Source organism: Aythya marila, assembly GCF_965140915.1.
Source record: "Aythya marila genome assembly, chromosome: 20".
Taxonomy (NCBI): domain Eukaryota; kingdom Metazoa; phylum Chordata; class Aves; order Anseriformes; family Anatidae; genus Aythya; species Aythya marila.
The window spans coordinates 4,978,790-4,991,308 of NC_139061.1; the positions used below are offsets into that span (position 1 = coordinate 4,978,790).

Below are 12,519 nucleotides of genomic sequence, written 5' to 3' on the forward strand. Positions count from 1 at the left end.
CAACCGAGCAGAGATGCTCCTGGTGGGAAAGGCGAGAGGCACGCTCAGGAGCCGGAGTGCTTCCCTCTCCAGTAAGCTTTTAGGAACTGTTTCTCTTCGCCTTTTCCCTCAGCCTCTGCAGGCAGCACCGGGGAGCCCGGGGGGGGGACGGCCCGGGCAGGGACCCGCAGGGGCCGGGGCTGCTCCCGGCGGGGCCGCTGCGGGCAGCGCGGGGCCGGAGAGGGACCGGGGGCGGGGCTTCCACCAGAGGGGGCGTGGTTGCATCAAAGTGGGCGTGGTTACAGCAAATGGGGCGTGGTTATAGCAAAGAGGGCGTGGTCCCAGTGTGATGGGCGTGGCTCCCCGCGAGTTAGGCGTGGCCTCCCGCCGGCCCCGCCCCCCACCCCACCTCCTCGCCCAATCAGGCGCGGGTCACGTGCCGCGGGGCGGGGCGGCGCTCCCGCCCCCTCCCCGTTTCCTGCGGGTCACGTGGCAGAGGCCGGCGTTGCCTTGGCAGCGCGGCGGCGGCGGCGGCGGCGGCTCCGCTCCCGGGGCTCCGCGGTGAGCTGAGGGGGGGGGGGCGGGGCTGGGAGGCCCCAATTCTGACCGGGGGGTACCGGGGGGGTCCCGGGGGGGTGCCGGGTCCCGGGGGGGCTCCGCAGCCCCGGGCGGTGCCGGCCTGGGGGTGGGGGTGCCGCGGGTGCTTGGTGTTGCCGCGATGGCTCTGCCCCCGCTGAGGCAGGGGCACGGTGCTGGCCCGGTAACTGCCCCCCCGGGCGGGTAACTGGGGCGGGAGCCCGATAGCTCGCCCCCTGCTGCCGCTGACCCAGGCAGGAGAACGATATTGCCCCAGAAACTCGCCTCCCGTGCAGGTAACCGGGGCAGCAGCACGATATTTCCCCCATAACTCTCCCCCTGTCCGGTTAACTGAGGCAGGAGCATGCTATATCCCCGATAACTCTCCCCCCGTCGAGCTGACCGAGGCAGAAGTGTGATATATCCCCGATAACTCTCCCCCCATGCAGCTAACCGAGGCAGGAGCTCATTTCCTGACAGCTCTCCCCCCGTGCAGCCAACAGGCTGGGCAGTGCCCCCAGAACAAAACCCCACGGAGGTGCTGGAGCTGTGTGGAGGTGCTGGAGCTGTGCCTGGAGCTGTGCCTGGAGCTGCTCTCCTTGGGTCTCGCCTCCCGGCCCCTCCATGCCCGCGGGCAGCAAGGTGAGTGCAGCCCCGGCGCTGCCCCCGTGGGCTGTGCTGGCGCTGAGGGGTTTTGTTCCCCAGTTGGTTGTTTATTTGGGAGCAGCTCTCGAGCCGCTCCGGAGTCAAAATTCAGCCTCGTTGGTATTTCCAGTTTGTTTTTCTAAGGGAAGGCGCGGATGCGATTGGGTGCTCGCGCTCTCCCTCTGTAACCTCTGGATTTTTTATTTTTTTTCTTTTTTAATGGAATTTGTCCCGGGTTGGAGTTTCCAGCGTACCAAATTCCTGTGCATTTTGTGGAAAATCAGCATCAGGGTAGAGGCCGTCTGCGTCCCAGCTAGAGGCAAAGCCAACAACCTCTCCCCACACTATACGTTGCAGAATTCACACAGGATGTCATCACAGGAAACGGCTTCATACTTTTGCTGCTTGCAGGATGTTTCTGCTCGTCCCAGGGGGCCGGGGGAGAGGGGGTTTTCTGCCATAAGTAGGTGATTCTTGTCCTTTCTGGAAAGGGGCCAGGCAGGGAGGTTTTCTCTCTGTTTGTGTGTTCTGTGAGTTCCTTTGCTTTTTTTCTTTGCTATCATTTGAAAGCTCTTTGCTCCTGAGCTTTTGAAGAGCCATCCAGGACTACTGCAGGGCTGTAATTCAGACCTTGTTGAAAAGAGCAGTCTCGTGCTCTTGCTGCCATCCTTACAATGTCTGAGGAGCTGAAATCTGAAGGTTCACAGAAATAAAACTCTCCAGGGGGACGGGCAATCCTACGTCTTGCACTGCTCTGTGTGCTGCTGCAGCCTGATCTTGGTTACGGTGCCTGGGACAGCTTTGTTCCTTTCCAGTCGTGCCATTCGGAGCTGTGGGCTGTTGGTACCCTCTTATCTGTGCTGCTTCCTCAAATCTCGCAGCAAACACTGATTCATTAGCTGTCTCCATATGGCCCTCGTTTGCCGAGAGCTGGGTGGAGCAGGGGGGATGCAGGCAGGGCGGGGGCTCCCCTCAGGCACTCAGCAAGGTGCTTGTGACCTAGAGGTGTGGTGCTGGGGCTAATCAGTGCCACGCCGTGTGCGATTCTGGGCACCCACCTCCTCCTTCCAGGAGCTGTAAGTATTTAGAGCCAGCAGGGTCTCGCGTGCCGTGACTCGGTCTTGCTCTCTGCCACCGCGGTCACGGCAGACCCCAGGGTGTGAGGATTAATCAGAGGATCGGGGTTTCCGTTCTTCAGACGACTGAGTTAGCTCATTCCAGATGTTTGTTGGAGCTGGGAAGTCCTTGCTCAAAACATAAAGTCTGTTTTGTATCCGCAGATGATGCGGAGATAGCGAGCCAGGCAGCAGCAGGGGTACGTGGTGGGGCGAGGAGGGGGTTGTTCCTGCCAGCAGCGGTGGCGTTGGCCCCCCGAGCAGCACTGCTGGCCCTTCCCCTATCGCAGCGTAATCTCTGGGATCTGAAGACACTCAGAGCACTTGGAAGGCAGCCCGCTTTTCTTCCTGGAATTGTCTTTTCCTCTCCATGTGCTAAGAGCTGCCAGGGGAAGAAAGGGAATAGGATTGTCGGCCAGATGTGGATGATAAGGGGAGTGCGGATAGTTTAGGAAATTGAACTTTCCACTGCAGGAGCTTGGGAGAATCATTTGTTAACCACCCACAGCATTCAGGCCTGGGCCTATTTCCTGTCTTGTGCCCGTGTGAACCGAGCAGTGGTTTAACAGGAAAACCTGATTTCCAAAGGAAAAGCAAAAAGTGAGTCCCTGGACAGCTGGAGTTACCTTGGTTCTCCAAGATTCACTTGGAGGTGATGGGTGATGCAGTGGGAAATCAAACCGTCAGATTACAATGAAATGGTAAGATGGGGAACCTCTTTCCAAAGTGTTATGGAGAACAAATTAGTGAGGAGGAACTAAAGGGGAGAGTTGAGATGCCAGCTTTGAAATAAAAAGTTGGGCGCTGTGCAACCTGCCTGACCCCCTGCTGGAGCGGTTCCCAAGCTTGCTTGTGCAGTCTTGCCTGGTTCTCACGGTCACTTTTAGCACACAGATGGTTGTTTTCCTGGGTGGTGTGTTATAAGTGCGATACCGTTTGCTCCATCGTTTGTCTGCTGACTGAGGATAGCCGTGTTTAAGCAACTTTTCCAGTGGCTGATGCTTGTCCTTTCTCCGCTGCCTCCTTTGCCTCCTTTTGAACGTGCCTCTTGTTTCTCCTCAGCACTTCTCCCATGATGAGTTCTGAATTAAACGTTCCCGTGGACCCTTCCACTCCCGCTTGCTGCTCTGAGCCTGGCACCAAAGGCATGGATTATCGGGACTGGGTGCGCCGCAGCTACCTGGAGCTGGTGACATCCAACCACCACTCCGTGCAGGCCCTGTCGTGGAGGAAGCTGTACCTGAGCCGAGCCAAGCTGAAAGCCTCCAGCAGAACCTCTGCGCTGCTCTCTGGATTTGCAATGGTACATCTGTTTTGCGGGCACGCTTTCGGGATGGGGGAGGTTCTGGTTCTGTAAAATCCCCCCCCCGTTAATCAGCAGTGCTTTCTCCCTGCCAAGAAGCAGGACGTGCTGCTGCTCTCTGAGGAGCAGGAGGAGGCATCTGCCTGTGGGCTTCGGTTTGGCTGCTGCAAAGTTTGAGGCTGGCTCTCTCGAGGCAGCGTGCAGACATGAACTGCCTAATGATCCACCCACGCACTCCCAAAGCAGACCTTTAAAAATCCTGGTCCCCATCCTGCTGACAATCCTGAGCGCTGCCCTGGTGCTGCTGGGCTCTCCGTTGGCCCCGAGGCTGGGCACCGTCGGCTGCCTTCACGTGAGGTTGCACCTGGTCTGCTCCTGGAGCTCCTTGGCCGTTGCGGTCCTGCGCGTTATCTTATTTTCTGTATGTGCTTTTTTCAGGTCATGGTGCCTAAAATAAGGTGGAGGTTGGGTCACAGCCTGCCAGGGAGGAATTTGCATAGCGTGAACGGAGAGATCGTGTTGTGAGAGGCCCCGCAGCCTCCGGCGCGGCATCAGAGGGCTGGGCAGCCTGCAGGGAGCCAAACCCGGTGTATTTTTGTCAGCACTGTCTATCGGGAATAATCCCCAGCCCTTTCTTTGCTCTGTGTGGCACTCGGTTGTTATCTGGAAGCTATTTGCATAGGTCAAAACCGTGTCAGGGAGCGTGCAAACAACCCAGAGACGGTCTGGTGTTGGGAACCGAGCCGTGGGATTAGCAGAGCGCCGTCGGGCTGTGATGCCAGCAGCCCCTTTGCCTCCCCTCGGGTTCTTCCTTCGCAGCAGTGCGGGCTGCAGCCTGTTTCAGGAGGCTTTCTGCTGAGGAAACGGCCTCGCTGCTCAGGTCTGTGCGCTGAGCGCGCCCACGCGGAGGGCAGCGCGTGGGAGAGCGGGACGTGAAGATGCCGCAGCCTGCGGTGTGTGAGCTGCAGGGGGGCAGGCCGGCTTTGGGAACCTTCCAGGTAGCTGGCTTTGTTTGTTTATTTGCTTTAAGCTGCTCCCACGCCTGCTTTTCCACCCCCGGAGCATCGCAGTGGTGAGTTCCCTCTCGGATGACGAAGCTGCTCACCCAAAGGGAAGCTGGAGGAGCGTGAGCAGGGAGACGAGGGGGAGCAGCCTGCAGGGCAGGGGAGCTCGGTTGCTTTGCGGTCCCTCTCCCCTCACCGTGTGTATGTGATGCTCGTCAAAGCTTCCCGTGCAGCCTGTGCTGCTGTGTCACCAGGCGTGTTGTGCTGAAGGGCAGGAGGAGCCTCCCTGTCCTGACACAGCTGCCTTCTCCCGTAGGTCTCTTTCCACTGAAGCTTTCTTACTCTGAAAAGCATTTTGTGTGCTGGCCCCCCGTGCCTCAAGGTTCCTGGAGTGGTGCAGTTGTTGTTCATGACCGTGCCCTTTAACGTGAGCACTGAATTGCTGTTTTGTAGCACTGTGAGCCCCGATGCATCGCGTGTGAGCAGATGGCTCTGCCTGGATGCCGGTGTCACCAGGACCCCGCAGGGGCTGGAGCGCTGCTCCGCAGGGCTGGACTGTGTCTGAAAACACAGAGCTGCTGCAAGGGCCCAGCAAACACACACAGTTAACCGTTTGACTTCTGGTGATGAGGCACTTAGCTACCTGCCAAGGTTATCTCATTTACTTGGTGCTCCTGGATCAGTTCTTAGAGGAGTCTCGCGCCGCGGTGGGCATGCCAGAGCTGGTGCCCGGGAGTGCTGTCTGCAGGGCACTTAGCAGCTTAAAAGCCAAGTAGGTAGAAGGATTGTGAATTAGAGACAGCCACTTTAATGTAAGTAGATTCCAAACTGGTGTATTTCAGAAAATAAAACATTTTCTGGAAGGAATTCTCTTCTATTAGCAAGCCTTTCCCTAGCTGACTGCATTGGGCCATCCAGTGAAAGGTGACGTATCTATCCCTGCCTCGTTATTTCTCCGCTGGTAATTTGCTAGGCATGTACTATGGGGATGTTTAGACTCTAATAAGAGCATCTCTTTGGCTATGATGGAAGCAGCAGAGTTATTTAGAGTGGAATAGTTTCCTTGAAGCCCTGGGTGCACTTAACTGTGTAAACAAATGTCACAGGGGCCTTGGCTATTGCTTTATTTACTTCCCTGTCAGCGTGTGCGAGTCCAGCCAGTTCCATATTGGCTGGAAATTATTCCAAGCTGATGGGTATTTAATCAACAGGCGGTGGCTTTGATCCAGCTCCTTCTGGACAGGCTGCAGAATCGTGCGAGCCGTCCTCGTTAGGCGATGCTCGCTGCGGTATTTCTGGCAGGGGAACGGGCAGGCCAGGAGGATGGGGGAGCCTCCCAGTGCCAGGTCTGCCTGGAGGGGGCCGTGTGGCTGCTGTCATCATCCTGGGGAGGCTGCGGGTGAAGGAGATTCAGAGGGAGCTTAGGAAATCTCCTTAATCGTTTTCCTGGTGGAAATAAGAGCTGTCGCTGCTAGCCGGTCCTCTCAATGCTTGTCCGATTGCTCCAGGATGTGTATTGGATTTAGAAAAGGAGGGGGGAAAAATCCAACAGATCGACCCGAGCGATTGTTGTTACAGGCTGCCAAACCATCTGTGTGAATGTAACGTGTGTTGTGTGAAGCCGTTTGTCATCCTCTCCCCTGATATTATCTCTGCTGGACCAGATTTCTCAAGATGAGCATCTTCTTTGTGGCCAATCTGGGCCGCGGTGATCTTGAAGGAAAAAAAACACACAATTGCCTGTAATTTAACCTCTGCCTAACTTAAAAACCTTCCTAACACATGCTTCTGTAGCAAACCTGCTAGCTTGGAGTTCAGCAGGGCCACCCCCGGGCTTTAATTTTAAGGCTGTGCTGAAACAGGCGGCTGCTCAGCGCGGTGCTCGGTGCCTCGCAAAGTCAAGCCCTCGATACCTTGGCTGCCGGGAAGAGGTTAGCATAAAAGGGGCTGTAATTGTATCAAACACGACATATTAATAGTTTTACGGGCGAAGCAGCATACTTAATGATTTTTAAATGGGTTATGTCAGCTTGTCCTCCTTCTCCTATCCCGGTCAGACGATGACGTGACAGCCTGAGTGGGGTAAGGTGATAAAGCTCGCTCACCTTCCCCGTGCTCCTTCGGGTTGAATGATCTGTTTTTCTGCCTTGCTGCCCTCTGGATTGTTGATGTTTTCCTGTGAAATACCTCTTACTGAGCCATCCGTCAGTGTTAAAAATTCATCGCGTTGCACAGCTGAAGCTAGCCCTAGGGAATAGGTTAGTCTGGGAGGAAACATCCAATTAGCTGAAAAGTGCTGCTCACGCGAAGGATAACAACTAGGAATTGATATGTCGACATCAGCCGGGCTTTCAGCTTTAATATAAAGCTATAAATTGAACACGCAGGTACGGTTCCCATTCAGCTCGCTGAATGCTGTGTCTCCGGGTATTACAGCACCCAATCATGCACAAAATACCTGCAGCTTTCCCTGGCTGACGCGGGTGACTGACGAGCACAGCGCTGTACCAGAGAATTGTAAGAAGGTAAGTCTGGTCCCGATAAATACCCAGGGAACTGCAAAGGGAACACGTGCAAGGCAGCGTGTGCGTTGTATTCAGACAGACCTTGCTTGCAGTAGATGGTGAAGCCAGTTGTGCGTTATTTTCCCTGCTATTTGACAAGATCTGCAGACAGGAGTCTTTAAAAAATTAAAGACCATGCCCACATGCATCACCAGAACAAGTGGCTGGGAATATCCAAGAGCTGTCACTATATTTTTGGTGTCTCTAATACCACATACAGCTGGCGTAGGTGTAAAATCCAGATGTGTAGAAGCTGTTTTCTACCCCAGGCACGTGTTATCTCTTGGTGCTGACAGATGTGTTCAGGCTTGACCGTGATCCCCTCCTTCAGGCTGCTGATGGTCTCAGAATAAACCCAGGTAAGACAGCAGTTGTGCCAGTGTAGTGCTGCTTCCACCCTCTTAAATCCTTCTCAGGGCTACCAACAGGGAGAGTGTGAGTGTACTTTAATTGTAGTGCCTAAATAACATTAATAACATCAAATTAACACTAATTAACAAGTAATGCCGCAGTGAATGGTGCGGATCATCGTACAGAGCCCGAAATGGCTGCTCATACAAAGTGTGGATGAAGTGGTGATGTCTGTTGTGCAGAATCCACCTCCACCCTGGAATCCAGCCGCTTGTGCCAACTTTCCCTCCCCGTAGCAGCTCTGAGAGGTGCTGGGCTGGGGCTGGTGTCCTCAGTCAGCTTCTCCTTCCCCTAATGCACAGGGTGAGCTCTGGTGTGCTGGAGCAGCAGGCTGCCTGGGGTCACCAGAGGTTTTGCAGGCTGCACGAGCATCTGTGCAAGTCACTAAGTGATGCTGGAGAGTTACCAGAGAGCAGCGTTGGGTATTCTTGTCCACTATCTCATAGCTTCCCTTGGCAAAAGCTTCCTGCAGCCCTGTCGGGGCTGACACCACGCAGCAACACACATGCTGGCTTGCTTCATAGACAGGTGAAGGATCTTAACAAATTCCTGTGCTAAACCAGCTACGGACCCATAGCAGGACTGCAGCTCTGGTGCCAGAGGGGCGCCGCTCTCCTGCGTTTATTGTTTGTTAAACATCACTCGACTGAAGGTGCAGTTGAGGCTCTTTTGAAACAGCTTCAGAGACTTGTGTGCTGTGAGCCTTTCCTGAAACGAGAGCCCAGCTGTTAACACGCCTGTAGCTGTCCACCTCTGTTGAACGTATCAGTAAGTTATTAGACCCCAAGGGAGAAATTTGGGGATGTAAGTGACTCGTATCCAGGCATGTGCGCAATAAAAACGAACGCCGCGTTCTGAGAATAGAAGGCAGCTATTTTTACTGTGGAGTAACTTAAACTATAGAGTAGCTCACGTGCTTCCCCTGGGAGGTGGTGTAGCCTTGCTGGCGGCCGGCCAGGCGGGCTGCTTGCTTTTTGCTTTTCACACTCGTGAAGCTGAAGCTTCCTGCGCCGCAACCGCTAGCGGTGAGCGGAAGAAGAAAGTGTGGCGGGCGGGCGGGCTAGCAGGCTGTCAGCTGCCTCCGAGCCACACTTCTCGTCTAATGGTTTCCTTCTGTCGTGTGCTCGGGTTGAGGCAGCTCGTATGGCTCGTGGTGCAAGGAGAGAGCTGTTATTTTGGAACAGTGCAGCATGGAAATGTGTGCGTGAGCCTTGTGGCGGGGCAAGCGCATCGTCACCGGGACCAGGCTGCCCCATTTAGGCTTCTTGACCTTACTTGTACTTGACCTTACGTGGTCTTCTGAATAAAGATGCATTCCTGGATGAAGGCCTTGAAAAGAGGAAAACCAGCTGTTGACGAGCAGCCTTCTCTTCCTTTTTCCCCCCAGGTTGCCATGGTGGAGGTGCAGCTGGAGATGCAGTACAAGTACCCCCAGATGCTGCTGATCGCCTTCAGTGCCTGCACCACGGTGCTGGTGGCTGTCCATCTCTTCGCTCTGCTCATCAGCACCTGCATTCTGCCCAACGTGGAGGCAGTGAGCAACATCCACAACCTGAACTCCATCAGCGAATCCCCCCACGAGCGCATGCATCCCTACATCGAGCTGGCGTGGGGCTTCTCCACGGTGCTGGGAATCCTCCTCTTCCTCGCTGAAGTGGTGCTTCTGTGCTGGATAAAATTCCTGCCCGTGGACTCCATCCTGAAAAACGAAACCACCACCATCCAGAAGCCCAGCGGCCACGCGGGCTGGCAGGCAGCGCTGGTCTCCACCATCATCATGGTCCCCGTGGGGCTGATTTTTGTCGTCTTCACCATTCACTTCTACCGCTCCTTGGTGCGGCACAAAACGGAGCGCCACAACCGGGAGATCGAGGAGCTCCACAAACTCAAAGTGCAGTTAGACGGGCATGACAGAGGCATGCAGGTAGTGTGACGGGCTGAGAGCAACGTGCCCGTTCTGCTAGTTGGTGAGACACACGGTGATGGATCGTCCCGAGGCTTAAATATGTAAATGCTAATTGCCTGCCATATTTAGCTGTGGGTTCTAGTGCTGTTTCAGATGCTGGGGTCTCTGGTCCTACACACTTCTGTACTTAAGTAGACACTGTTGTGGAGTTCGAGATCAAGTCTTGATCTACATTGGTACAAGTAGCCAAAAATCTGCTTTTTTTTTTCATTTTTTTCTTTTTTTTTTTCTTTTTTTTTACAAATGCAACATTCAGTTGTCAAAAGTAAAACTGCATCAGCTGTCCAAAAAGGCTGTGTGTGTGTGGAACCTGTCTCACGTGTCAGAACTCCCTGGCTGTCAGTGAAGCAGCAATTAATTGGCAGTTTATTTCTAGAGCTGTGCTGGTTAATGAAGGTGTCTGCTTCCAACCTGAGGACCTCCAGGAAAGCACAATAGAGATGTTCATCACCTTGGTTCTAAAGCAAGCGTTCCATAAGTACGTAACCAGGAAGGAACCAGCCTTAGCTTTTATGTTCTGTTCTTGCTGTTCCTTACTACGTTTTTATGTCTGGGGAGGTCGAAATTCGAATTGCAGGGGGCTGAGGAGTTCTGTCGTAATTTCTCCAGCAGCATCTGTCACTCTAGATTGAATTAATGCCGAGATCACGGGAGGGTTTTTCCAATAAGAAGCAAGAGTGCCCAGGGAAGGCCTACAGGTGTTTCAGTTTTAACAAGGACATTCCTAAAACAGAACATTGACAGGGAATTTAACGAGACAAAATTTTGAAGGACTAGAAAAGTTTCAAGGAGGTAAAGAGTTGACAGCAGGCTGTGGAAATCTGTCCCTGTGTTGTCTTCAGTTGTGTACTGTTGTAATGTCTTTCTCCTGGCTTGCTGTAGAGAACAAGCCCCAGTCCTGCGTTTTTCATCAGTGTTTGTCAGCTGTACGTTCACCTGTCCGAAAGGAATGCTTCCTCCTCCCTCCACCAAGGCAGGCAGCTCCTCTGGGGGAACCTGGAGCTGCACAGGCAAGTCTGGAGCTGGATCCGGCAGGAGATGTGGGTGCCATTGAAGAGCTATCACGTTCCACTTGAGCTGACTCTTTTCCAGCAGCAGAAAAAAAGACACTTGCACGTTTGTTTTGCTTAGCAGGGGAAGCTTGTGAATACTCTAGCATCCTTTTGGGGGAAAACTTCTGTAAAAACTTGTTTTATGATTTGTGGTAACCTCGTGGAGAGAAGTGCTTTGCAGTCATCAGCTCTCTTAAGGGCAAGTGAGGCTTTCTGGCCCAGGGCTGCAAGAAGCACATTTCCTTAGCCCTGATCCTTTGCCGATTTCCTGCTCTGCACTCAAACGTTGCAGTTAGGCTCCCAGGCTCTATAGGTTCCTGAAATCGTTATGGATGTTTGTAATGTTCTATTTATCTCTGGTCCCTTATTCCACTGGGGTTTGAGAAATCTAATGGCAGCATATTACATGGCAGCTGCCCAGAGTGGAGAGCACACACAAATCCCAGGGAGACTATCCCTGTATTTTCTCTCTGACGAGGGCCTTGGGAACCCAACTCCAATTTCTCTTGTTTACATGCAAGTTTGAGCATTGCTGAACGAGTTGCTTAGCACTGTGTCTGTGCCTTTCATCTGTTGTTCTTGCCGCAGTTGGCATGTACCATATTGGCTGATGTGCAGCAAAGGAAATGGTTTGTGTGTGAAACGACTGGCCTGTGCTTATGCACATATGCAAAAAATGAGGAGTGTCCTCCAGGAAGTGGGTGGTCACGAAATTCATACCATCTCCCCGGGAGCCTGCCCTCTCTTCCTCCTCTTCTTACCAAAATAAAAAATTAAAGGTTTACGTAACGAAATCGGAGTTGAGTTTTCTGCCAAGTATTACATGCGTGGGCTCTTCTACCAACAGAATTCCTATTGTCAGCCCAGAGCCGGGCCAGATAGGACGAATTTCTTATCTGAGCTTTGTGCTTCCCTTTAACGGCAGGAAGAATAGGGCTCTGTGTGCGCTGCGGAGCCCACAGGGCTTGAAATTAGTTGTGGAGGAAAGTATTGTGCCTTTTTTTTGTAGTAAAAAGGCTTGAAATTTCACAGCATGTACGTGGTGCTGTGACAGCAATGCGGCTCGTCTGGAAGCAGCCAAGTCCATTTCTTTGCAAATAAACTTCAGCAAATGGAGAAATGCAGCAGAGACCGGGCTTGGTGTACAATTAGTAGAGGCTTTGGTGGGATTGGGTTCAAAGTAATCTCAAGGCAGTGAGCAGCGACTGGAGAGGGATCGCCTTACTCCAGCAGGGAGTCTGAGATGGTTTCCCGTGGGTGAATGCACTTTAATCAGTGAAACTGTGTGCTCGGCCAGCTCTGCTCCCTGCTTTGCTTTTTGTATCTCTCTGGGCTCCGAGTTCTCCCCTTCCATGGGAGTATTTTCACCCCTTGGTGTCTGGGATCTCTCCAGGTGACCCATCGCTTCGTGCTGCAGCTCCTCTCATTCCTCCTTTCCACCAGGAGTGCTTACTTCTCTTGCCTTTTCCTCTAACGTTTGGACACGTTCACTGCTGCTGGGCCCAGACTTGTGTTGCAGTAGGATCGCCCGTGGTATCAGCAAACAACACAAATTTAATCCAGGAAGGAGTGGGGACACCGTACGTGTCCAGACTGGAGTTTCCGTGCTTCAGTGCCAGAAAATCCTTGCTCCTGCTGCTGCCCCTGCAGCCGGCAGCAGGATTCCCAGCAGCTGAGCACGGCGATGCCTTTCTTTTGGCAGCACCGTGTCCTGTCTTGTGTCTGGCCTCAGGCACTCTGGGCCTTCGTGTCCCTGTCGCTCCTGGGGCATCATCACTGCTGTGGGGTCTTCCAGCCTTGGAGCAGCTCCGTGCCCTGGGAGGGTGATTTTGTTTGGGCAAGGCAGGCGTGGGCTCCTCTCTCCTCTCAGCAGGGGTCAGGACTGGGCACGAGTGCAGGAGGGA

General features: G+C 53.7%; 1 protein-coding gene across 2 annotated transcripts; it reads left to right on the forward strand.

Annotated features, from left to right (window-relative positions):
* The first annotated feature begins 508 nt into the window (after window positions 1–508).
* On the forward strand, window positions 509–10,484 carry ORAI2 (ORAI calcium release-activated calcium modulator 2). Of its 2 annotated transcripts, none has more exons than XM_082776046.1 (3): window positions 509–540; window positions 3,378–3,618; window positions 8,985–10,484. In XM_082776046.1, the coding sequence occupies exons 2-3, from the start codon at window positions 3,388–3,390 to the stop codon at window positions 9,528–9,530; spliced, it is 777 nt and encodes a 258-aa protein (XP_082632172.1). In that variant the 5' UTR covers window positions 509–540; window positions 3,378–3,387; the 3' UTR covers window positions 9,531–10,484. The 2 variants fall into 2 exon arrangements, with proteins under 2 accessions (XP_082632172.1, XP_082632171.1); XM_082776045.1 differs by lacking the exon at window positions 509–540 and adding an exon at window positions 1,114–1,197.
* Window positions 10,485–12,519: the final 2,035 nt, after the last annotated feature.

Bases quoted from the DNA above. Each gene is read 5' to 3' on its own strand.
- ORAI2 (XM_082776046.1), top strand. From the start codon at position 3,388: ATGATGAGTTCTGAATTAAACGTTCCCGTGGACCCTTCCACTCCCGCT. The intron at 3,619-8,984 runs GTACATCTGTTT...TTTTCCCCCCAG, and splicing joins TGCTCTCTGGATTTGCAATG to GTTGCCATGGTGGAGGTGCA.